The sequence below is a fragment of the Osmerus eperlanus genome, chromosome 3, assembly GCF_963692335.1.
Source record: "Osmerus eperlanus chromosome 3, fOsmEpe2.1, whole genome shotgun sequence".
Classification (NCBI taxonomy): Eukaryota; Metazoa; Chordata; class Actinopteri; order Osmeriformes; family Osmeridae; genus Osmerus; species Osmerus eperlanus.
In genome coordinates this window covers 11,061,351-11,085,238 of record NC_085020.1, presented here as the reverse complement: position 1 = coordinate 11,085,238, position 23,888 = coordinate 11,061,351, and the positions used below count along the sequence as shown (strand labels likewise).

Genomic DNA, 23,888 nt, shown 5'->3' with positions numbered 1-23,888 from the left:
CTATATGTGGGGTTTTGTTTACTAGGCTACTTATCTACACCCAAGTTTTTGTAATTTCCTCGCAAAATGTAGGATATTAATACTTTTACAGTACATATTTAAGTATTTTAGTCCATACTTGCTTTATGCCTGCTTTGTTTCGTATATGTAGCTTGCGTTGTTTTTCACTGCTGCGGGTGCCGCTCGGAATTGTTAGGTCTGGTATCTGAGTGTTCCCCACCATTGATTTTCTGTATGAGATGTGACTCTTGAAGCTCATCTACGTCATCGTAGCTCAGACCTGTTCATTTGAGGAATTCTTGAAAACAGGCACATCTCTTGAGCCAACATGGAGGACATCGAAGCAGTTTCATAACATAGGGTAGGAGGAGCTTGGATTGTCTGTAACTTGAAAGGCTTGTAGTAGAGACGACGTGGGAAAGAAAAGTGGAAGATGCGTTGTGCGTTTAACAATGCAATCTTAATATAACAATGCATGCTTTTCATGAAGAATATAACCTTTTACAGTACGTGTTGCCAATGTGATTAATTTCGCGTCCTCACGTTGATGCAGTTTTTTCAACAGTGAAGCCTTTTTCGGTTAGACTGTAGCTTTAGTTCTGTTGAGCTGTTTACTGCCTACCTGGTGTAGTGTGGGGACTGACAGCGGCTGGCAGGCACGCGTCAAGTTCTTTAGAGACTGACGACACACTGTTTCCTCGAGGAAGAGTAGGGAACCGGGAAGCTCGGACAAGGTGGGGCCAAACCAAGGCCAGCAAACGTTTGTTTAAACATTCACGTTGCTTCAAAGTGAACAGCTAACCGGATCCCATAGAGCCACACTAAAATAATCAAAAAACAACTGTACCCATTGGAATTTGGGAAGCCTTTTCTCGCAAACCTGCTGACCATGCTTCTGGATTTGTCTTATGGGGTTTGCCTGTGGTTTACACCATTCTAACGCCAGTTAGTATAGTAGCCGTATCTTGTGTTTTTATTTACGGTTTCTGGCAAATTTTCCCAACTAAGTCGGACTATGGCGGACGACGACATTCTCTTTGAAGATGTCTACGAGCTGTGCGAGGTCATTGGGAAGTAAGTATCACGTTGTATTATTATTTTAGCTATTACCTTGTGCAATCTTACCGTCACGACAAGGAAGCCGTCAGATAAACGCTATAGGTCTACGGACAGACATACCCGTGGCGAGTAGCCTGAATGCCATCATGCTGCCATGATGGCATCTCGATGTTGATACACACAAGTCTGGGGAGTTAGTTAACGGCAAGGTAGGTTACTTCACAACTAATATTCCTATCATATTGTATAATCTCTCCTTAATATCTTCTGTTTAGTAACTGTACGTCTCTTGGTGATTGGTGGTGTGGTTGGTGATTTGATTGAGTGGCTGAGGAAGAGCACCTGACTCGCCTGACCTGCATGTACTTAATGGACCTGTGTGAGTGCATGCTGTGAGGACCAGGATGTGTCTGTGTTATGTTGTGTGGAGTGTTATTCGTTTTAGAAAAAGTATGAGGCAGGCTATGCACACATTAAGGCAGGCCAGAAGCAAGTGAAAGCACACGACAGACAGCCTAACCAGCTTCTCCACCAGTCTCCTGTAGTGCAGTACAGAAAGTCTGCCACCAATCCCAGACTACTCTGGGACGATTCTGTTCATTCAGCAGAACGTGTGTGACAGAGTGTTGTCTTTAAAGCCTCATTGAATCTTCAACAGTGTTTTTATCCTGGGTGGAGGAGATTAGCTGGGGAATCCAAGCCAAACAGTGGCCATTGAGGTGGTGTCTCTTAATAAGCCTAATGCCCAGTCTCCTCTCACATTTTGCAGGGTCCGTAGAACCATGTAGCCTAGATGGAAGAGCTATAGCAGTAGGTCCACAAAGCTGCCAACTGTGGAAAAATGCTAAATTGAGAGCAGAATATTCTGTTCTCATCTATACTGTGAACAGCATTTAGACCTAAGTTCTCATTTTTAGAGCACTGACCTCAGAACAGGGTTGCAAAGTGGCGGTTAGCAGTTTTCAACCCTTGCTTTTGTGAGCCTTTTGCGAACCATTTGTGTGCGTTTTCCAAAATAGTGACCAGTTGCGCTCAGAGGCGGCTGATGTTGGTGGGATAGGATGATGGATGCTACAGGTGCAAGGGCCTCAAATCCACAAAGTCCCTTCCACCAGGTACATACAGATCTGTTCTGGCTCAACTACCATATTCCCTTCCCAAAGGCCATCCTTGGTACAGTACTTTGCCAGACTGCTGAGAACTTCATCAAGACCCATGTGGTGAGATAAGAACAGTGGAAGCTCTGTTGATTTCTTCACCAGAAAGTATGCTTTTCTCATACTTTGGGTCCAGCCTGTGTGCTGCTGCATACTGGCTTCATGCAGAACTCTTGGCGCTTCTCCATTGATTTGACGACTGTGGTTTCCTCTGCTTGGAGCAGCAAGGAAGTGGGCAGGACAGCTTGGATTTCTTCTTTGAGCTCAGCAAACAGACTTTGAACATCTGACGAGAGAGACGCAGATGACTGAAATGCAGTCTGCTTTGTCAGTGGCTTGCTTGACCTTTGCTTCAGAACTCTCCATCCAGCAAATGTATATTATAAAGCATGTCTGGTGGGAGGTGTGTATGCGGGGCGATGAACATTCAGAAATCTCTTCCAAATGACACTGACTGGGAGGTGAGCCAGTTGCATACACTGCTTGAGCAAAACATTCATCAGCATTTCTCCGGCTACGTTCATCCATTGAGTCAAAAAATCCTCTGATTCCAGAGTGACCAGGAGCTGATGAAAGGGTGTCTGAATCATTTTCACTTCGAATGGAAGCAGAGGAACTCTTGCCTGGGGTTGCTTGTTTTGAGCCCTGGTGAAACTTTAGGCACTTGGCTATATGCTGCTGCACCTTTGTGGCATTCTTAACCCTCGTGCTGCCTTCGGGTCACATGACCCAAAGGTTCATAACGAACCATCGTTGTGTTTACCCAATTTTACCCAATACAAAAACAAATACAAATAATTTTCTTTTAACCATTCCAATGTGGGGGGTCTGAGACAGCCCGACAGTTAAAAGAAAATGCTTTACTTTGTTTTTGTATGAGGTAAATTTGTCGCAATACGACGGTGGGTCACAATGACTGATGGGTCAGAATGACCCGAAGATAACACAAGGGTTAACATAGAGCTTTGCACAGTATTTGCAAATGTACACAGCCTTTCCTTCTACATTGGCTGAGGTGAAATGTATCGACACATCAGATGGCGCAAGTGGCACTGTTCTGTAGAATAAAAGCACGTACAAAACACAAATACAATGCCATGCACAGATATAAATAATTACCTAAACATTTGGAATATTCCCAAATGGTCTTTTTTTTTTTACAATTAATGCTGGAAATAGGCTACATGAGTAGATGAACACTCAATCAGCATGCTAAATCAAACATTTACCTATGTTCTTGAATTGGATTGTTAGGTAAACTTTAATACCATATATCAAATATATTTACCCGAGTATTATTATCAAAAGTTACTTTGTAGTCCTTGGGCTCATGCATTGTGGCTTCAATAGTCCTGCCATATTGTGCAGGATTCTAGAAATTATCTGTGTATGTGATGGAGGAATGCACAGTGCAGGCAGGGGGTGTGGCCTCAATAGCCCTGCAGTAAGTAGAGTGCTGTGTGCATGTGATTGAGGAATGTGCAGGGTAGAAATGAAACAGAATTTGCATTAAATCTGGTTGTTTTAACCAGAATAAGGCCATGCTGCAAAAAAAGATCAAACTACATTTAAGTTCCCTCTTATGCTAACCTGCAATTTATCACATTTATAGTTAATTCCTGTTAATTCACATACATTCCTGTTAATTCCCATGGAAAGTTTCCAAGTTTGAGATTCCCGGAATTTTGCAACCCTATCTCGGACACGTGTGTGTGTGTCTTAGTATCTGGCATTTCCAGATTGATCCACTCTGCTGTATGGCTATACCCTCCCTGGGGCACATGGATATTACAATGAGGAAACGGTGGAGGAGAGAGAGGAAGGAGAGTAGAGTGAAGGGTTGAGTCCATTCGTATAACTCACACCCTGCATGCTGTAACTTCAGGCTCCTATAATAGGTCCTCGTGAGAATATGTGTGTGTGTTTGTGTGTGTGTGTCTACCTCACAGGTGCCTGAAATCCCTACTATGTATACTCATGAGATGAGATTAAGGGGTAACCCTAACCCTGGAAGAGACCATACTAGCCCCTTCAGATGAAGGGATTGTGTGTGTGTGTGGGGGGGGGTGGTCTGGTCTGCTATAGTGTCACAATATTTTCCTCACAACACGTATATCTTCCAGTTTTGTTCCAATAATCTTTAGATTTCTTTAATTGTTATAATTGCATATGTTTATCTTAACAAGTTGTTAAAAAGTGAAGTGTGTCAGTTAGTATGAGGCGGTCCTGTCTGGTCAGCCTTCTGAACACAGGTCATGAGAGCAGAACACAGGTCATGAGAGCAGACGTCCAAAAGCCTCAACAGGAGCTCCGCATTAATGGGCTCATATTTCATCTTCCTTTCTCCCTCCTTCAAATCCCTCTCAGAGCATGTGTGCTCCCTCTCCTCCTTCCCCTGGAGGTATTTCCTCACTGTTTCTGTGTTTCCTGAATGGGGTCAGTAGGCCCTGTGTGTGTGTGTGTGTGTGGGGGGGGGATTTTCATATAGCATAAGGGATATACTGGCCTAAATGAGCAAGAAAACTATAGGACTGGAAATGGATAGCAGGAAACTCTAGGACTGGAGATGGTTAGTGCCAGGATAATGTTAGCATCATGATTGGTATTAATGTTAGTTTGTTTTAGGTATTCACAGTTTGTTTTAACTAGACTAAATTGACTGAAGTTAACACAACCTCCTACCTCTTAGTGCACATTAGTCCAAGAGCTTAGTGAAGCGTATAGTGTGAGGTCAACATGGCTGAAAAAGATCCATCGCGAAACTGGCGGCAAATTATTTTTGGGAAATGTCAATGATTCAAACAACGTCAAACACTACTCCATTGGATTGTAAAAAGGAATCCTGCAAAAAATGAACTTTGCGGAGTGTCCAGTTCTTAAGATAATCATGGGAAACTCGCTGCCATAAAAGCCTGTAAAAAAAAACAAAAAAAAACAGACAGAGATTCCTGGCGTTATTAAGGAGATTAAGGGAAGCTACAGTGGGAAACAGGGTTGGAAGCTTTCAATGGGAATTAACAGGTGTATATAGGATTTTACGGGAATAAACTGGAAATTTGCAGAAATGCAGGTTTATCTATATCAGGGAACTTTAAATGTAAGTTAAGAACGCTTTAACTATAAGAAAACAAACCAATAGAAATAAGCCGTGTCCTATGCAACACCCTAACACCAACCCAGCCCGCCAGGGTTGCATCCCAGCCTGAACTGAGTCAGTGTTAGAAGCCCTGCCCCAGTACCAACACTGCTGGTACCTGCAGTGATGAGGATACTCGTAGTGGTCTTCCATATGTCCTTGCAGAGGTAACTTCAGCAGTGATCAATTCCTTAAAGGGGTCATTGACTGGGGTTTTTGGTTATTTCACACTGTTCCTTAAGGTCTCCGAATAGGGTATGTATATAACATTGGTTGGGCTGAAAATGGCCCGGGTGCTGTTCTATGCCCCCTGATGCTTCCTGTGAAATTGTCCAGGGAAGAAACGCTAGGTTTTCTTCTTTTATGGTATGCACATGAATATAGTGATGAGCTGCACGCTGATTGGTTGGTTTACAACAAGTGAAGCTGCAGAGCAAAGACGCAACACGGCCAACAGCACTCACTGAAACAATGAAGGTGGAGACTTGAAATAAAAACATACAAATAAATGTATTGTGTCTACACAACACTGTTTTCAACAGATTGACTAAATAACATTTGAAATGATTACATTAGTTGTTTCCACTTCTGTTGTCGAAGCAAACAGGATCGACTTAGGTGGGTAACGTTAGCACTACAGCTTAGAAAACAAACTATCATGATTCAACTCAGCTTCAGTTAACTCGAGCTATCTTGCTGAAAAATAGATCTGGACAAACATGCATCTTGTTGCTCTTGTGGTTAGTGGTAACTGATTTAAATTTTTTGTACTCGCGGTGATATATTGTTTTTATTATTGTTGCTTGTTTTTTCCACAGGTACACTTGCACTTATAGCAGTTCATGTTGTTGAATTGTAACTTGTTTAACTACATGCTCTTATGGTTCTTCCCTTTGGCACTTACTTTGGTTGTTCACAATGTGTGCTTCATGTTTTGGCTACTCGCAATGTTTTGTGGCTATCTTGTTGTTATGATCAGTGACCTATGCACTTTGTAAAGCTCTCTCTTGGAAGTCGCTTTGGATAAAAGCGTCTGCTAAATGAATAAATGTAGATTTACATGACAACACAGGTTATTTATTTGAATGAAACACAGTCAGGAACAGGAAATAACGTTCGCATTCTACCGATGCTAGATACAGGCAGGATACGTTAGCATTGCTAATAACTGTTAGGACAACATCATACTACAGCTTGCGGCTTTGATGAACATAAGGTCGGAACAGCACCTCTTTTCAGCAATATCTTCATAGCAAATCCTGCTTTACATTGTCCCAGGTTTTCAAAACTGTCCTCGGTGAAATGGTTCGAGCAAATGTGTAATTGAGGGTCGAACTGCACAGGGATCTTCTCGTAGACAAACATCACAGTCCATCGAGTGTTTGGTTCCTTGGGAAGACTCTGAAAAGTGTCAGCATTCCCTGTACAGGCTGGAACACTGCATTTACGACCGTAGTCCATTTTCAATATCCTTGAAAAATGTTCTTCTTTGTAATTCCGTGGAAGTACACAGAGCAGTGCGCAGCAAATTTTGGGGCGTGACAAAGGTACAGACCAGAGCCAAAAAGGGCTGACGTCAGTTCGGTGGCTTTTTCAAAACCTACCATTTTACAGCTACCCCCCCACACTCTCTTGCTTTCTTGAATACACTTATTATAGCCTTCACAAGGTTACTATATTTCTGCTCCTTTTTCCCCAAAACATTGGTCCACATGACAGGTGCGTGTCACATTTACACATAATGAGGCACAGGGGGATTCTCCACGAGTAAGTAACTGGTATTTCCTTGGTTGTTTTGGTGGTGATTCAGGAACCTAACTCTGTCTGCTAAGGATTAGTGTCAATCTGCTGAGGCTGCCATCTGTATTTTAGGAATAGTTTCCCTGTTCTTCCGTCTGTTTGTTTTTCTTTTTTCAGTCTTTTTGGTTGGGCTGTCCAGCCTGAAGTCATTTCCGCGCTCTTTGCCAAAACACACACTGTAACCTGGGTTACGGCTGTGTCCAGTGCCACATACACACACACACACGCAGACACACGAAACAAAAGCAAACTATTTCAGTGGAATGCGAAACGCTTTCCCACTGCATTTCTCATAGTACATACAAATGATAATGTGTGCCTGGTCCCGACCAGCCCCTACAGACTAGCCCGGGAACATACTAGCCCCTGTACAGACTAGCCCCTGTACAGACTAGCCCCTGTACAGACTAGCCTGGCCCCTGTACAGACTAGCCTGGCCCCTGTACAGACTAGCCCTAGTACAGACTAGCCTGGCCCTTGGACAGACTAGCCCTGGGACAGACTAGCCCAGGTTGCACAGACGAGGGATCAGTGTTTGCGTGAATGGACATTGGAATTTCCCTAATGGTAGCTCTAATCTGCACATTGTTAGGTTTCACTTTTAACATACAATCTGGATTCAACAAACCTGATAAGGTTGTAGGGACCACACATGCATCCTGGTAATTCCTGAAGTGGAATTCCTTTGCACTCAAGGATACCCCTCTTTCTCACTTCTCCTATCCCTCTTATCTCGTTTAAAAAAATAATCAAATTTGGTTATCTCGAAGTAGACCCAAAATTGAACAAAGTGAAAAAGTTTATTCACATCAATACTGTCCCTGACCTTGAAAGTGGAACCAGATCTCTTTCCGGTAAACTTCACCTTTTAATAGGGTCACAGTCCACATTCTTTTTATTAACAGGAGACTGTTAGGAACATAGACAAGTAGAATGCTTTGAAAGGATTTGCAAAGCAAATTAGCATAAACTCTCTGTTCTTCCCTTTCATAGAAAACAAGAAAGATGTAGGTGTGATTCGTGTAGGTGTGTAGCTGTCAATTATTACAACATTTTACATTTTACACTGATTCCATTTCTGGAAAGATGCTGTTGTTTTTACTTCAGACCACACAACCATTCTCCAGCAGCTTGAGTCTTGACTGTTTAGATTTTCAGTGCTTTTGTTTGAACTGTCAGGGATAAGAATATAATTGGGAAAGTGAAAGCACCCTTTCTGTGTCTCCTTCGCAATCCCCTATTTTGGTTTACAAACACGGTCCCCAAGTATGAAGAGCCTGGCTGCGTTTAACATTTTTTTATCGAAATCTTCTCTAACTTTCCCCCTCTCCATCTCCTCACTACTTTATTCATCAAGCCCTGAGAGATACAAGTACTTTGAAATCCTCTCATTGTTAGCCAGAAGAAACTACTTTAGTTCTGATCCTCTATACTGTGTGTGTGTGTACGAGAGAGAGAGAAATCCCTTGAGCATTGTCCTTTTCAGAAGTGTTATTCTGAGGAAGCCTTGGAATAATCATAAGTCGCTCTCTATCCAGGTCTGTATCCAGCACACTCCTGGAATTGGAGCATTTCCTGAGGAATACCAAACTAGGGGATTAAGACTGGAGAAATCATTTCACATAGGCCATTCTTTGTGTGATCAGAATGGCTCTCCCGAGCCTCATGTAGGTGTTGTGTCTAAAACACACAAACTCAATGGCCAGGCTGAACAATGAAGGTGCAATGAGATGTTGAGAGTGAACCGGAGTTGCCAACAGCGTTGCTCCCAGTCTGATCAAATCTAGAAAAAACTTTTTTATAAAAAGATAATAAAATAAATCTTTAAAAAAGGTTTCATGTGGAGGATAACTTTGTTTAAAGGCAAAGTATGAGTTCGTACTCATTGGATCAAAGTGTAATTTAATAAACATTATAAAAGCATGACTTGCCGACTGGTTTTACTCAACAACACTTGCATGTGAGCTAGGAATGATCATAGATCTGTGAAGGACTCTTGGGGCAGTGAAACTGCTATGGTAACGAGACAGTAGAGTTTTGCGCTCCATTTGAGCAGTATCACTGACATTCTGAATGCCCATAGCTCCATCACTGTTACAGTGAAGTTCAGTGTGTTCACTATGGAAATAGGTTTGAATGGATGTATCTAAGGGAAGCACTCCCTGCCTCTAATATTAGCCAGCAATATGAGGCAAGGAGCAAATAGTCGGGGATGGGGATGGTGGAGGGCAGCAGCAGCACAGATAATACAACAACCGGGAGTGAGTGTAGGAGTTTCCTTGAGGGACTATATTGCCGCCTTATCGGACGTGGCCCAATGGTCTTGAAGCAGGCTAACACAGGTGTAGTTGATGAGCGGAATGACGCGCACTGCCCGAGTGCCATGCCTGAACTAGGCTTCACTCATCATGATGCAATGTCCGTCACTGCTAGAGTTTCTTATTAAAGGTGTGTATCTTCAACCTAACTCCCACACTGCTGCATCCATGACTGTCCAAGATGTCTTTATTCTATCTACTCAGTATCCCTTCGAATCCCCCTTGGTCGAAGAGGTACAGAGATTTGAGGTCTGAAAAAAACAACATGAAGCACAAATTGATGTGTTGAGATCACTGTCAAAAGAGAACCACTGCTGTTGTTTAGGTTTAGTGGCCCTGTCATGTTTTGGTCATCAGTGATTTGTTTTTACAGAGCTCTCTCTCTCTCTCTCTCTCTGATATTCCCCCTCTCTCTCTCATACTCTGCAGCTGCATGTCCCCCTATATAGCTCTCCCCTCCCCTTTCTCTCTTCTCCCCTCTTCCTGTTCTCTCTGTGAGGGAAGTGAAGTGTATAATTTCTTCTGATAGATAGGAAGTAATGCTGCAGCTGACTCTATTCACTCACACAGGGCTCTGCCTTTCCTGCCTCAAGTAATGTCCCCCCTTCCATCCCTCTCTCCCCCTTCCATCCCTCTCTCCCCCTTCCATCCCTCTCTCCCCCTTCCATCCCAAGTATTTTGTTCTGAAACCGTTGAGTACCCCGGATGTCTGTGCTTTAAAGCTGACTTCACACATCTTTGCTCCATGCTGTCTAGTGCCTGGTGAGAACATCATATTTGCTGTGGTGTCATCATCCCAGGGGAGGGCAGGGAAAGGCAGGGGGGGGGGGTGAGGGAGATGGAAAGAAGAGTGAGAGAGAAAGGAAGGGGGTGGATGGAGAGAGATTGGAGATGCAGAGAGAATGATGACGAGAGGAGAAAAGAGACAAAATGGTGAGAGAATGAGGGAGAGGGGAAGCCATTGAGTGGGAGAAGGTTGTGCCCTATCAGCTGCCTGGCCCTTTCTGTCTCTCTCTCTCTGTCTCCCCAGTACAGATGAATGGCTGCATATCAACTGTGAGTTCTGACAGGGTTAATTACTGCTAAAACAAGCCTTAAATAACCCTCCATGCACTCGCTCACCCTGGAGACCACGGGATGCTTCCAGAGGCTGTTCCACCGGGAGTCCTACCAGCAGTCCAGCCGTGTGTGTCTGCTTGTGTGGCATGATTGAAATTGATTTTTTTGTCTGTCCAGTAAAAGTTACAGAGCCAGTGTGTTAATTCCTTACTCATCATTATTTGGTTTCAGCATGAGTGGGCAGGACTTTAATTGTGTGTGTGCGTGTGCGGAAAGAGGGGGGGGGGGGGTTGGTCATCTCTGGGCAGCACGCCACTGTGCCTTGTTTCTCTGATGTTAAGCAGCTTTAGTCTGATGACCATCTGCTCATCCAGTCTGTGTTTGCGCCCAGACAACACCAAACACATGCTGTTACTGTAACTGATATATGGTTGAAGTAGAAATGAAACACTTAGAATAGTAGAGGTGTATTTTGGTGGTCAGTGCTTGTTTTACCTAGTTTTGGAGAGGGCACTGTACAGTATTTAGTAGACAGTAGGCCTCCTAGTCATCTATACATCAATAATTCATTTTAGTTAGCCTACATTTAAAAAAATATATATCCTGCTTGTAGAATGTTTGTATCACCTAGCCAAATGTGTGATTGTGGAACTAATTTCATTAACGATCATGGTAGGAGGACCTAACTTGCCAAATAAGCGTAATTATTTATTTTATTTCTCTCAAGATTGTTTCCCATTCTGCATTCAGTTTATATAAACTATGGGTGTCTAAGTCATCCCCCTCCCCAAAAAGACAATTTAATTGGTTTAATTCTTCATTTTTCTTCAGGAGACTATTCTAGAAATAATATTTTACTGTCCACATTCTGGTTAACACTATCTAGTAAGCACCAATCTAGTAAGTGGGTGAAACCTTTTTTTGGGGCTAAAATACACCAGCGTTATTACTGTCTGTGTTGTCTGTGTCCAGGGGTCCCTTCAGTGTGGTGAGGAGATGCACCAACAGAGAGACAGGGCAGCAGTTTGCTGTGAAGATTGTTGATGTGGCCCAGTTCACATCCAGCCCAGGACTCAGCACAGAAGGCAAGGATGCATATTGTTAAAGGACACTCGCACAGATTTCTATCCTTTTCATATTTCCATACGTTTATGGGGATTTCAGATCTTGTACCAATATTTAGACACAGACGTTTGGGTTCAGAAAGGACTGGCTCCATAAAGCCTAGCCGCTTGTGGCGCAGTATGTAAATCAATACCTTTTCAGCAGCCAGTCTTTTCTTGTAGCCAGATGATTAGGGAAGGGGGTCTGTGCAACATATCTTCCACCATACATCCTGTATACCCAGCAGGTCTAGAAAGTACCTCACACCTGCTACCTCACACCTGCTACGCCTGCTACCTCACACCTGCTACGCCTGCTACATCACACTTGCTTCCTCACCCCTGCTGCACCTGCTACCTCACACCTCCTACGCCTGCTACCTCACACTTGCTTCCTCACCCCAGCTGTACCTGCTACCTCACACCTGCTGTGCCTGCTACCTTACACCTGCTACACCTGCTATCCTATATGCTAGAATGATAGACAAGGGCTCCATTTCCATCCCAGTGAAGGTTGTTTGTCTCTCTCTGTTTTCAGACCTGAAGAGAGAAGCCAGTATCTACCACATGCTGAAACACCCTCACATTGTGGAGTTGCTGGAAACCTACAGCTCAGAGGGCATGCTTTACATGGTGTTTGAGTTGTAAGTCTCCCACAGCAGGAAAACTCACTTCTTACACTAAGTATGATGCATGTTTGTTGTGGATGAGTCTCACGCTGTGACGGTGGGTCTTTGTTGTCATGTTGACAACATCAGATCCAAAAAAAGAAAAATGTATAGAAAGAAAATTTGAGAGAGCAATTTTAACATTGGCTAATAATTGAGAAAGAGATCAGTGTGGAATACAATGATCAAATGGAAAATACCTTTCAGGTCATTAAAGCAGTGATGCTCACCTTGTCTCCATCCCCCTCTATCCTCCTGTTCCTCTTCTAGCCCAGTACTCATTGTGTTATCAGCTAAGTCCCTTATCAGACATCGCTAGGTGACTGACACATCTCTGCATTTGAGGATTTTCAAGGATTGTAAAGCCAATTGCTGTATGAGGGCTTCCTATGGCTTTAGTAAATACACACACACACACACAGACTCAAATGAAGCTTTATATCATTTCTTTCTATCTCTCCTTGCAGTATGGATGGAGCAGATCTGTGTTTTGAAATAGTGAAAAGGGCAGATGCTGGCTTTGTCTACAGTGAAGCAGTGGCCAGGTGAGAGGAACATCTGAACCTGATTCTGGTTTTGGATTCAGTCAGCAGAAACTGTTTTGTTACTATCATAACACTTGCATTTGACATTACTCTACAGATGGTTAAACAAAGTCTTGATTAAAATTTACACAACACAGAATTTCATTACACTGTGGCAGATCACCAGTTTTAGATGCATTTCACCCTCCTTCACTTCCCCTGCAGTCACTACATGAGACAGATTTTGGAGGCGCTACGCTATTGCCATGACAACAACGTGATCCATCGCGACGTCAAGGTGCCTCAACTAACCCATCCCTCTCCTCAATCGCCTCTCCTTGCCTACCTCCTCTCTCCAGTCTCCTCTCCTCACTGCCTGACCTCTAGATATATATTTATATATAGTATAGTTAGTATTTCATCCCCACCTACCTTCTCTCCCCCCTTTGTATTTCCTCTCCCTCCCCCTGCACTGTATCTGGATAAATACAGACCATTCCTGGGCACTAACCATGGAAATACAGTTAGAACTATTCACTTCTGGTCCTTGATTATCAACTGTACTTAATGTATTCCCTACTTGTGTTTGATAAATACATTTTTGAAATAAGTATATGTACTCCCTCCTCTGTTTCATCACTGTGCTTCTCTCCTTTCTTCTTTCTCTCACTTTCTCTCACTTTCGCTCGCTCTCTCTCTCTCTCCCCCTCTCACTCTCCCTTTTTCTCTCTCGCGCCCTCCCTGTCTCTCCAGCCTCACTGTGTGTTATTGGCCTCCAAGGAGAATTCCTCTCCAGTCCAGCTGGGAGGGTTTGGAGTGGCCATCCAGCTGGGTGAATCCGGGCTTGTGGCCGGAGGTAAGCAGGGCTTGATGGGAACTTCTCTTGTTTGTTGCTGAGCTAAAATGTAAATTTACGGTTGACAGTTCAGGGATGGGAGAGACAGCTGTCAGTGCCTGTAAATTGCAGTAAATTGTGATCTCAAACATTTGTCACGCTGACTTGTTGCATATGCACACAGTATGAATTCACCAACTGCATTTTGTGCATGCTGCATGATTTGTGTTTTGATGAAGCAGTTATTTGTGTGTGTGTACGTGCACTTGTGTGTGCGTGTTTGTGTGTGTGCGTGCGTGTTTGTGTGTGTCCCTGGAGGTCGAGTGGGCACTCCTCACTTCATGGCACCGGAGGTGGTGAAACGTGAGCCGTACGGGAAGCCAGTGGACGTGTGGGGCTGCGGGGTGATCCTGTTCATCCTGCTGTCCGGCGGCCTGCCCTTCTACGGCACCAGGGACAGGCTGTTTGAGGCCATCTGCAAGGGCAAATACAAGGTAGTAGTTGATTTACAAAACCCCCTTTACCAGCATGAGGAGGGTTTGTAAAAGTGTACAGTCGATTGTGTGGAGGTGTGTGTGTGTGTGTGTACACATGTTCAGTAAAGGTGTATACATTATGTAATGTGTGTGTGTGTGTGTGTATGTGTGTGTGTGAAGGTGTACTGTATGTGAGTGGTGTGTGTGGAGGTGGAGATGGAGGTGTACGGTATGTGAATAGTTTGTGTTTTTCTGTAGATGAATCCTCGCCAGTGGAACCACATCTCGGAGAGTGCCAAGGACCTGGTGAGACGCATGCTGATGCTGGACCCTACTGAGAGGATCACCGTCTACGAGGCCCTCAACCACCCCTGGCTCAAGGTGGGGAACTGCCACACACGTGCACTCACACACACACACACACACACACACATGGTTGGTCTGGAAGTAATATCTTGCTACTTGTGTCCTGAGGAGAGAGAGCGGTACGCCTACAAGATCCACCTGCAGGAGACGGTGGAACAGCAGAGGAAGTTCAACGCCCGGAGGAAACTGAAGGTCAGCAGATGGCGTGCTTCAGTGGACATTCACACAGAAACACACTGACACATACACACACTCACACTCAGAAACACACACACACGTGAGACGAGAAGTGTAGCGTATGTGTTAAGGCTGAAATATACTTCATGCTAAGTATGTGTACACATATGTTGAATGGCTGCCGCATGTATCCTGGGTTTGTTTGGTGCATACTGTGTGCACGTCTCCCTGGGCCTGTAATATACGCATGCGCAAGATACAATACCAATAGAAATAGTGTTGCGGAATACCAAAGATTCACTGACGTGCTGCTAGATTAAAAACAGAAAACGGGGAAGAAGTCGGGCTACTAGTACACAACAGTGGTACATTTTTAAGAGCAAATATGTGAACTGGCTCGCCTATACGGTCATAGACATAGACATAACAATACCTCCTCCTCTGTCGCCATGGTTATTGCTGTTGTACAAAATATGAAGTAGTTGTCAATGCATTTAGTCACAATGTTTTGTCGCCTCCTGGTGGACATGGCTTTTCAAAAATACATGTTGACTTGAAGAACACAGTGGAGTATGTGGACAATTCTGCATGCGTAGCTTTCGCATATGTCCAAACAACCAAGTACAAAACTAGAGTATATTGAGGCCTTTAGAGTACTAGAAGTACCTTGTGTGTTTTCAGGGTGCAGTGCTAGCTGCAGTCTCCAGTCATAAGTTCAACTGTTTTTATGGAGACCCTCCCGAGGACCTTCCTGACTTCTCTGAAGACTCCACCTCCTCAGGTAGCGACGCTCTCTCTTACACACACACACACACACACACACACACACACAGTGGGAACACCATGAGTGGAACTAACCCTGCATACATTCATATGCAGTTTGGAAATCTCAGCATTCAACACCCTTTTCAGCTTCATGAGTGATTTCTGTTAATCAGTTTATCAAGTTCATCATGAGTGTCGTCACTGAGGGGATTAGGATTGCCATGGATGATCTTTCTTAAAAAATAAAAAATAACACTTCATATGTGTAGTCCTATCACAGCTGTTGCACACATTTACAGTATATACTATTACCTAACATACCAAGGCTAACATTGTGACCACACAAATGTTGATGACTAAAAGAATGCTTACAGTCTTACTGTTACACTGTCTTTGTGTTACTGCTTCCCTGATAGGACTGCTAGCATCAGAACGTAGGTATCCTGTGTGTGTGTGTGTGTGTGACCTGTTTGACCCCCAACTCTGTGTGTCTGTCTATTCACGTGACCCTCAAATAAAATCCATACTTGATTGCTGATTGATTTCCAATACAATTGTATTTTTTCCCAAAATGTTATGTTTATTTGTCAGAGTTCAATCAGTCGTGTGTGTTCTGTACAGGGGCTGTGTCTCAAGTTTTGGACAGTTTAGAAGAGATCCATGCTCTGACGGACTGCAGTGAGAAGGATCTAGACTTTCTACATGAGGTTTTCCAGGACCAGCACCTTCACACACTTTTGGACGTGAGTCGACACATACTTGGTCTTCTTTTGGCCTTTACCTTGATTAAACAATTGACCCCAAAGATAAGCTTTGGCATATTATATTAGGTTGAGGGCAGCATTATCATTAAGATATCTACAATTTAGTTTTCAGTCAATGTATGGTGTCTTTATTGAATACAATAGTTGTAGGCTTGGAAACACCACCTCCAAATCAATTAACTTATTCAGTGCATATAATGAAAACAGTATCACTGACCTCAGGGTAAATTACGAGAGAGGGAGGGGAGGGAGAGAGGGAGGGGAGGGGAGGGAACAACCTCACCCCTGAGGGAGAGAGAGAAACACAGAGGCAGAAATGGAGAGAGAGAGGGGAACCCTTCACGAAAACTGAAAGGAGAGTGAACAATGGCAGCTGTTATGTCTAGTCATCTTTCTATGGCCCAGCAGCTTCCAGTCCTTTCTGTGTCTGCAGGGCTGACACTACCCGCCTCAACCCACACACACATGCTACCCGCCTCAACCTACACACACACGCAAATACAGACACTCACGCAAACACACACAAAGAATGAGATCCATTAGGCCAGGAGTGGATGGGTTGAACTGATTAGTCTAGTGTTTATGTATGCTCTTTTGGACCGGTCTGTCTGACAAGCGCTTGGAGACGGGTGGGTGAGTGTATTCTTGTTTCTAGAAGTAACGCTGCAGTGTACCATCAGTCTTCTGTAGGAGTGATGGCTAGCTTAGAATAGCATAGCTTAGAATCGTTGTTTATTTAAAAAAAACATAAATACAGTTATAATCAGTGATTTAATGATGGGCGTAATGGGGAGTAAGGTTATTGAGAACAGCGGTCTAGAAATAGTGAGAACCGGGGACACCAGAATTTAGTTACTGAAGAAATTACTAGCAACCCTGTCTGATGTGTGCCACATTTGCGCTCTGAATGGGTCATGTATTTTTGTGATTTATAATAATGTATTGAAAGAGTCTGAGAGACAATATACACCAAAGTTTAATATGTAATTCAGCCACCCAAAGCCCTCTGTGTTGATTATGTCTAATAAGCGTTTTCCTGAATGCATAACCTCAACCGTGAAAATACAGATTTAGTGAAATTGTGCTTGATGATACGGGCCATCACTTGGCTCATTTTATCCGATTGCTTAAAGAAATTGATCCAGAAATGAACTCACTATTCCTAACTTCTTAAGTAGTAAAAACTGTATTTTCTTAATTAGAATTTCACAGCATGTTAGCATCGAGTTAGCAAACATTTCTAGTAGTTTTACAAAAGCCAGCATCATGCATGTTCAAGAAACAACTTCATGAGGTAGATTCAGTCCACCCTGTCTCCAGTATAACTATGATACTTTATCTTGGATATCTGGTAGGATTAGTAAATCAGCATTCTATTCGGAGAACACTTGGGCTGGGCTGAAGGAATGGTGTTTATGTATGTAGGCGACACAAGGCAGTGTTGCTCATCACCAGTGTGCCACATTGTTGCTGGTCATCACACTTTGCTGTCACGGCAAGCAGTGGAGAGAGGGCAACAGTTTCCCCAGCAGAGGGTGCAGTAAGGTGGGCAAGGTCTGGGCGGTAGAGAGGGCAGTTGGGTGGATAAGCTCTGGGAGAGAGGGCAGTAGGGAGGCATTCATACTTAGCCTTTTTTTTAATCAACAGGGTGTGCTCTTTTTTTGTTATTTTGAAATGTCAACACAAGCTCGTTTTTCTGAACGGGGGATGCGGCCATAAAGGAGAAAGAAGGATTGTCTGCAGGACAGCTGAATACATTGTGATGGAGGCGATGAGAGGATTCTATCTCAGCTATAGTGGAGGAATTGTGTTTAACTGAGCACGTCTCTTCCTCCCAGATGGCTCCGAATCAGAGTCTCCTTCACAGCTTCTCCAGCTGCTGTCTTTGTGAACCGGGGTCTGACTCTGGGTCTGGGTCTGACTCTGGCTGATGCTCTATGAGGACAGAACAGACCTGCTGCTCTATAGATCCTCCCATTAGACTGCCGGGATTGTTTTACTCTTACAGTTAATTGTACCTATTTTCATTGTATGCATGTTTATTGTGAGGCATTTCGTACATATTAAATGTTTATCAACATCTTCATATTGGAGCATAGCAATATTTTATTGTATGGGTACTTTTGTTTTATTATTGTATGCATGGCTTACTTGTCAAAAGCGATTTGTCATGGGAAACACTGCTAACTAAATAAGAAGAAAAGGTTGAAAATGAGAAGGCAGAGGAGTGTTACAATACTCATATACACTAATTTAATATTGATGATGATGATGATTACACCAGATCTTACAAATGTGCAAGTTGATTAGGATTTACAGTACCGCTAGTCACTTGGTCAAGTTTGTTGATGTTTAAATTGTTTATTAATGAATGAATTGTGTGTTTTACTGTCATTGCAGCTCTATGATAAGATAAGCACCAAGTCCTCTCCATACATCAGAACCCCCCACAGTGATGCTGTCCACAGAGCCAGAGAGGTTAGTGTGTACAAACTCTGCACACACTTGCAGACACACACTTACACACACATACTTACACACACACAACCCACGATTGTTATACTGTAACCTATTGTGCAGATACAGTCAGGTCCATAAATATTTGGACATTGACACAATTTTCATCATTTTGGCTCTGTATACCACCACAATGGATTTGAAATGAAACAATCAAGATGTGCTTTAAGTGCAGACTTTCAGCTTTAATTTCAGGGTATTTACATCCAAATCAGGTGAACGGTGTAGGAATTACAACACATTTGATATGTGGCCCCCCCCTTTTTAAGGGACCAAAAGTAATTGGACAATTGGCTGCTCAGCTGTTCCATGGCCAGGTGTATGTTATTCCCTCATAAAGGGAGTTCGTTATTTAATTGACAAGGAGCAGATAAAAGGTCTAGAGTTCATTTCAAGTATGGTATTTGTGTTTGGAATCTGTTGCTGTCAACTCTCAATATGAAGTCCAAAGAGCTGTCACCATCAGTGAAGCAAGCCATCGTTAGGCTGAAAAATGAAAACAAACCTATCAGAGAGATAGCAAAAACATTAGGTGTGGCCAAATCAACTGTTTGGTACATTCTTAAAAAGAAAGAACGCACTGGTGAGCTCAGCAACACCAAAAGACCCGGAAGACCACGGAAAACAACTGTGGTGGATGACAGAAGAATTCTTTCCCTGGTGAAGAAAAACCCCTTCACAACAGTTGGCCAGATCAAGAACACTCTCCAGGAGGTAGGCGTATCTGTGTCAAAGTCAACAATTAAGAGAAGACTTCACCAGAGTAAATACAGAGGGTTCACCACAAGATGTAAACCATTGGTGAGTCTCAAACAGGAAGACCAGATTAGAGTTTGCCAAAAAACATCTAAAAGAGCCTGTACAGTTCTGGTACAACATCCTATGGACAGATGAGACCAAGATCAACTTGTACCAGAATGATGGGAAGAGAAGAGTATGTAGTACTCTGCTCTACTCCACTCTGTAGTACTCTGCTCCACTATGTACATTTACATTTAGTCATTTAGCAGACGCTCTTATCCAGAGCGACTTACAGTAAGTACAGGGACATTCCCCCCGAGGCAAGTAGGGTGAAGTGCCTTGCCCAAGGACACAACGTCATTCGGCAGAGCCGGGAATCGAACCGGTAACCTTCAGATTACTAGCCCGACTCCCTAACCGCTCAGCCACCTGACTCCATGTAGTATTCTAATCTGCTCTACTGTACTGCTCTGCTCTACTGTGTACTGCTCTGCTCTACTGGGCTCTGTACTGCTCTGCTCTACTGTGCTCTGTACTGCTCTGCTCTACTGGGCTCTGTACTGCTCTGCTCTACTGTGTACTGCTCTGCTCTACTGGGCTCTGTACTGCTCTGCTCTACTGGGCTCTGTACTGCTCTGCTCTACTGTGCTCTGTACTGCTCTGCTCTACTGGGCTCTGTACTGCTCTGCTCTACTGGGCTCTGTACTGCTCTGCTCTACTGTGCTCTGTACTGCTCTGCTCTACTGTGCTCTGTACTGCTCTGCTCTACTGGGCTCTGTACTGCTCTGCTCTACTGTGTACTGCTCTGCTCTACTGGGCTCTGTTGTATTATGTGCTTCTTGTCGTGTCCAATCAGTCACATGGATCTTGACCATGATTACCTCCATTGATTCCAGGGGTATTGATCATTACACGCTGCCGCCTTATCTCACAGCTAATCAGACCCTTCATGGTTTAGATGGCCCATTCATTTGAATCAGGTCTGTTAGAAGAGTGAAACATGAAGAACAGTGGGTCCCGAGGACCAGGATTGGGAAAGGCTGTCTTACACAACTGTTCTGTATTTACAACAGAACCCTGCAGGTCTCAGTCTCTACAGAACCCTGGTTAGTTGTATGTAAGGTCTGATTAGCTGTGAGATAAGGCGGTAGCGTGTAATGATCAATTCCCCCTGGAATCAATGGAGGTAATCATGGTCAAGATCCATGTGACTGATTGTGACTTGTCGTGTCCATGTGACACGACAAGAAGCACAGAAGACAGCAGAGCCCAGTAGAGTAGAGCAGAGCAGTACAGAGCAGAGCAGATTACAATATTATACAGTGAAGTAGACCAGGATTGGGAAAGGCTGGAGGAATGAGCTTGTAGGCTATCGTCTCTGGCTGTGCTAAACTTTACAAGGCTTCTCTAGGCTTCACCGTGCTGTAATCCTCTGTGGGGCTGAGTTGGAGCAGGTTAGATGGTGTGTTCGATTCCCGATGAAAGGCTGTCTCTCTTTGAGCTCTTACTTCTTCTTCTCTCCTTTTGCGGAGAACTTCCGTCACTGCCGTCTAAGCTTCCATGGACTTTTATCGGAGCTCGTGTTTTGTTCGTGAGACGAGTCCCTGCTGCTTGTTTTAGTCTGTGTGTGTGTGTGTGTGTTCGCTCATTAGGAGGTCCTTCTTCTTCTCTACTCTGCTTTCTCACTCTCAGCCTCGGTGGCTGCTACTGAAATGCTTCAAAGCGATCAGACTGGAGGATTCCGCTCTTTTCTCCGGGGCTTCTCCCCCCAGGGGCCTGCTAACACTGACCCTGCCCTGGAGAATACCTTCTACCCTTTGGCCTGATGGAATCTATGGTGAATAGATTGACATGAGGCCGGGGTTTCTTCCCTTCCAACCCTGTCACCTTGGTCCACTCTGACCCATGACCTCTGGTCCTTATGCGGAGGATCAGCATTGTGTAACATGTGTTCCTGTGTCTTCCTTTGCAAAGAGCCCCTCCCAAGACAAAGAAAGTGGCTCTTTGAGGCAGCTGGAAAATGTAAGATGTCCCACAAACTCCTTACACTCCAAGACGAGTTGTTTTGTAAAGTTATTTTTTCAAAATTGGGGTTAAAGCAGCTGGACCAGAAAGGAATATAACCCACATGTCCATCTTTTCATCTGTCTGTGAGGCTGCAATGTATAATTGTGTGTATGTGTGTATAAGTTCACACTGTTCCAGTTATGACAAAACCGTCATTACTGTGACATTAATAGCACTTGAATGTCATCGACACAAACCTACCACAGTGATTCTTTGATTTTGAAACAAAGTTCAGTTAGTCCTGGAGCAAACCAGAAGCGAGCCAGACCTCATGTCTTAGCGAGTCTCTCACTATCAATCTCTCTCTGTCTATTTATCTCGATCTCTCGCTCTCTCTCTCATGCACACACACCTCACAATAGTATTGCCACATTCATCAGCCAGGTGTGACATACTGTATCTGGAGCTGATACCAGCCCAGGTAGCCAGGCGACGTGGTCATGGAGCCCGATTGGCTTGGGCACGCTCTGAGGAGTTCCCTCATTGGTTGAGAAGGGTGTGTCTTAGGGAGAGTGATAGGGATATGAGCTGTGTGCTGGACATGCGGTGGGTTTGCAGTCGACAGAAGGTGGTGACAGAGTTAGGGTTATGAGCTGTGCCCTGGATGTGCTGCAAGGGTTATGAGCTGTGTGGGTTAGGGTTAGCGTAGTGGACCGAAGGTGGTGACTGTCTTCTCTGCCCATGTAGGTACTGCAGGAGATCTCCTGTTACCCTGACAACCTCGACACCAAGGAGCTCCGAAGGATACTGACTCAGCCGCATTTCATGGTGAGTGAAAAACGCGCGCACAAGCATAAACACACATGAACACTGATAAACACACACACACACACTCATAAACAAACTCACACACTGATAAGCACACACACTTCTAAGCAAACACACTGATGAACACCCAGGCAAAAGCATAAACACGCACACATGGATACACACACTCACTACTACATATCTGCATACACCATGCAGAGGTCCTGGAGGGTGTATAGTTGGTGCTAGAGGCTGTATGGTGGAATAAGAAGGTACAATTGTGTAAATGGAGTGTGGAGAAACGATGGAAAGAGGAAGTAGATGTGTGGGGGATAAGAGAAACAAGCCGAGTACATTCCTCCTCTCTACTCTCTATACACTCTTTCTCTCCCTCTCTCTATGTCTCTCTTTCTGTCTCTTATACTCTGTCTCTCCATCTCTGTTTTTATTGTACTCTGTCTGTCTCTCTCACAGACATGACTGTCCCTCCCAGTTTAGTCACCATTATTCTGGATGCCCGCCTGCTCTCTCACCTCGACCAGTGAACCTGAGGAGGAACCCTCGTCACAGTGTTTACTGGGAGTCTTTAGCATTCCTGGTTTTGTGGTGTTAAAGTACACACTCAAATCCACTGTGTGTGTGTGTGTGTGTGTGTGTGTAGGCCTTGCTGCAGACTCACGACGTAGTGGCCCACGAGGTTTACAGTGATGATGCCCTGAGGCCCGGCTCCCCGTACCTGAACGGAGAGTCACCGGAGAGCACGGATGGAGACCTGGAGAACGTGACGCGTGTGCGTCTGGTCCAGTTCCAAAAGAACACGGATGAACCCATGGTACTGTGGTATACATGTACACTTCCTACATCCAACATAGTGTCTCTGCTAAATGTACTGTTCCGATGCCTGTACAAGGTATCGTAGTTCATGTAATGTAAATGTTGATATGCATTTACCTTAGTAGAAAGAGTTTTCTATATTATGCATCTCAAACACAAGAAAGAAATGTGGGAACTGTTCAAATTAGATGTGTCTCTGATAACGTGTGTGTGTGTAGGGTATCACACTGAAGATGAATGATCTGAACCACTGCATTGTGGCCAGGATCATGCATGGAGGAATGATCCACAGACAAGGTAGGCTACATCTGAATACCTTATCATCCCTTATCACCAGCCCTCTGAAAACCTTATCATCCCTTATCCCCAACCCTCTGAACACCTTATCTCTTATCCCAAACCCTCTGAAAACCTTATCTCTTACCCCCAACCCTCTGAACACCTTATAGAGTGGCGCACGCACGCACGCACACACACAAACTCACACGTTGTATCATACTTTTACCACCCATACACAACTATAACTCACAACTCTCTGTCTCTCATGTGCTACGTAGGAACGCTGCATGTGGGGGATGAGATCAGGGAGATCAGTGGCATCAGTGTGGCCAACCAGACGGTGGAACAGCTCCAGAAGATGCTGGTGAGTGATGCCCTTGCAGCACAGTGCCCCCCAGCGCCCCCCAGCGCCCAGTAGGCAGGACTATAAAACCTTCTCTCCACAAGGGGGGGGGGGGACATCCTGGGAAACGGTGTAGTGTGTGAGTAAGCTTTT

The 23,888-nt window shown here is 44.2% G+C and overlaps 1 protein-coding gene across 13 annotated transcripts in view; it reads left to right on the top strand.

Moving 5' to 3' along the window:
- Nucleotides 1–311: 311 nt before the first annotated feature.
- caska (calcium/calmodulin-dependent serine protein kinase a) overlaps nucleotides 312–23,888 on the top strand; it is a 30,528-nt gene continuing 6,951 nt past the window's right edge. Inside the window, exons 1-18 of one of the 13 annotated variants that reach the window (XM_062457217.1) lie at nucleotides 312–1,074; nucleotides 11,502–11,614; nucleotides 12,171–12,276; nucleotides 12,768–12,845; nucleotides 13,050–13,122; nucleotides 13,578–13,680; nucleotides 13,978–14,156; nucleotides 14,394–14,516; nucleotides 14,613–14,693; nucleotides 15,360–15,459; nucleotides 15,860–15,877; nucleotides 16,065–16,186; nucleotides 18,608–18,685; nucleotides 21,440–21,487; nucleotides 22,220–22,300; nucleotides 22,941–23,111; nucleotides 23,332–23,410; nucleotides 23,671–23,756. In XM_062457217.1, the coding sequence (XP_062313201.1) occupies nucleotides 1,016–1,074; nucleotides 11,502–11,614; nucleotides 12,171–12,276; nucleotides 12,768–12,845; nucleotides 13,050–13,122; nucleotides 13,578–13,680; nucleotides 13,978–14,156; nucleotides 14,394–14,516; nucleotides 14,613–14,693; nucleotides 15,360–15,459; nucleotides 15,860–15,877; nucleotides 16,065–16,186; nucleotides 18,608–18,685; nucleotides 21,440–21,487; nucleotides 22,220–22,300; nucleotides 22,941–23,111; nucleotides 23,332–23,410; nucleotides 23,671–23,756 (1,698 nt within the window). In that variant the 5' untranslated portion in view covers nucleotides 312–1,015. Of the gene's footprint in view, nucleotides 1,075–11,501; nucleotides 11,615–12,170; nucleotides 12,277–12,767; nucleotides 12,846–13,049; nucleotides 13,123–13,577; nucleotides 13,681–13,977; nucleotides 14,157–14,393; nucleotides 14,517–14,609; nucleotides 14,694–15,359; nucleotides 15,460–15,859; nucleotides 15,878–16,064; nucleotides 16,187–18,607; nucleotides 18,686–21,439; nucleotides 21,488–22,219; nucleotides 22,301–22,940; nucleotides 23,112–23,331; nucleotides 23,411–23,670; nucleotides 23,757–23,888 lie in introns of all 13 variants that reach the window. The other 12 variants (XM_062457218.1, XM_062457216.1, XM_062457215.1 and 9 more) reach the window with 12 other exon arrangements.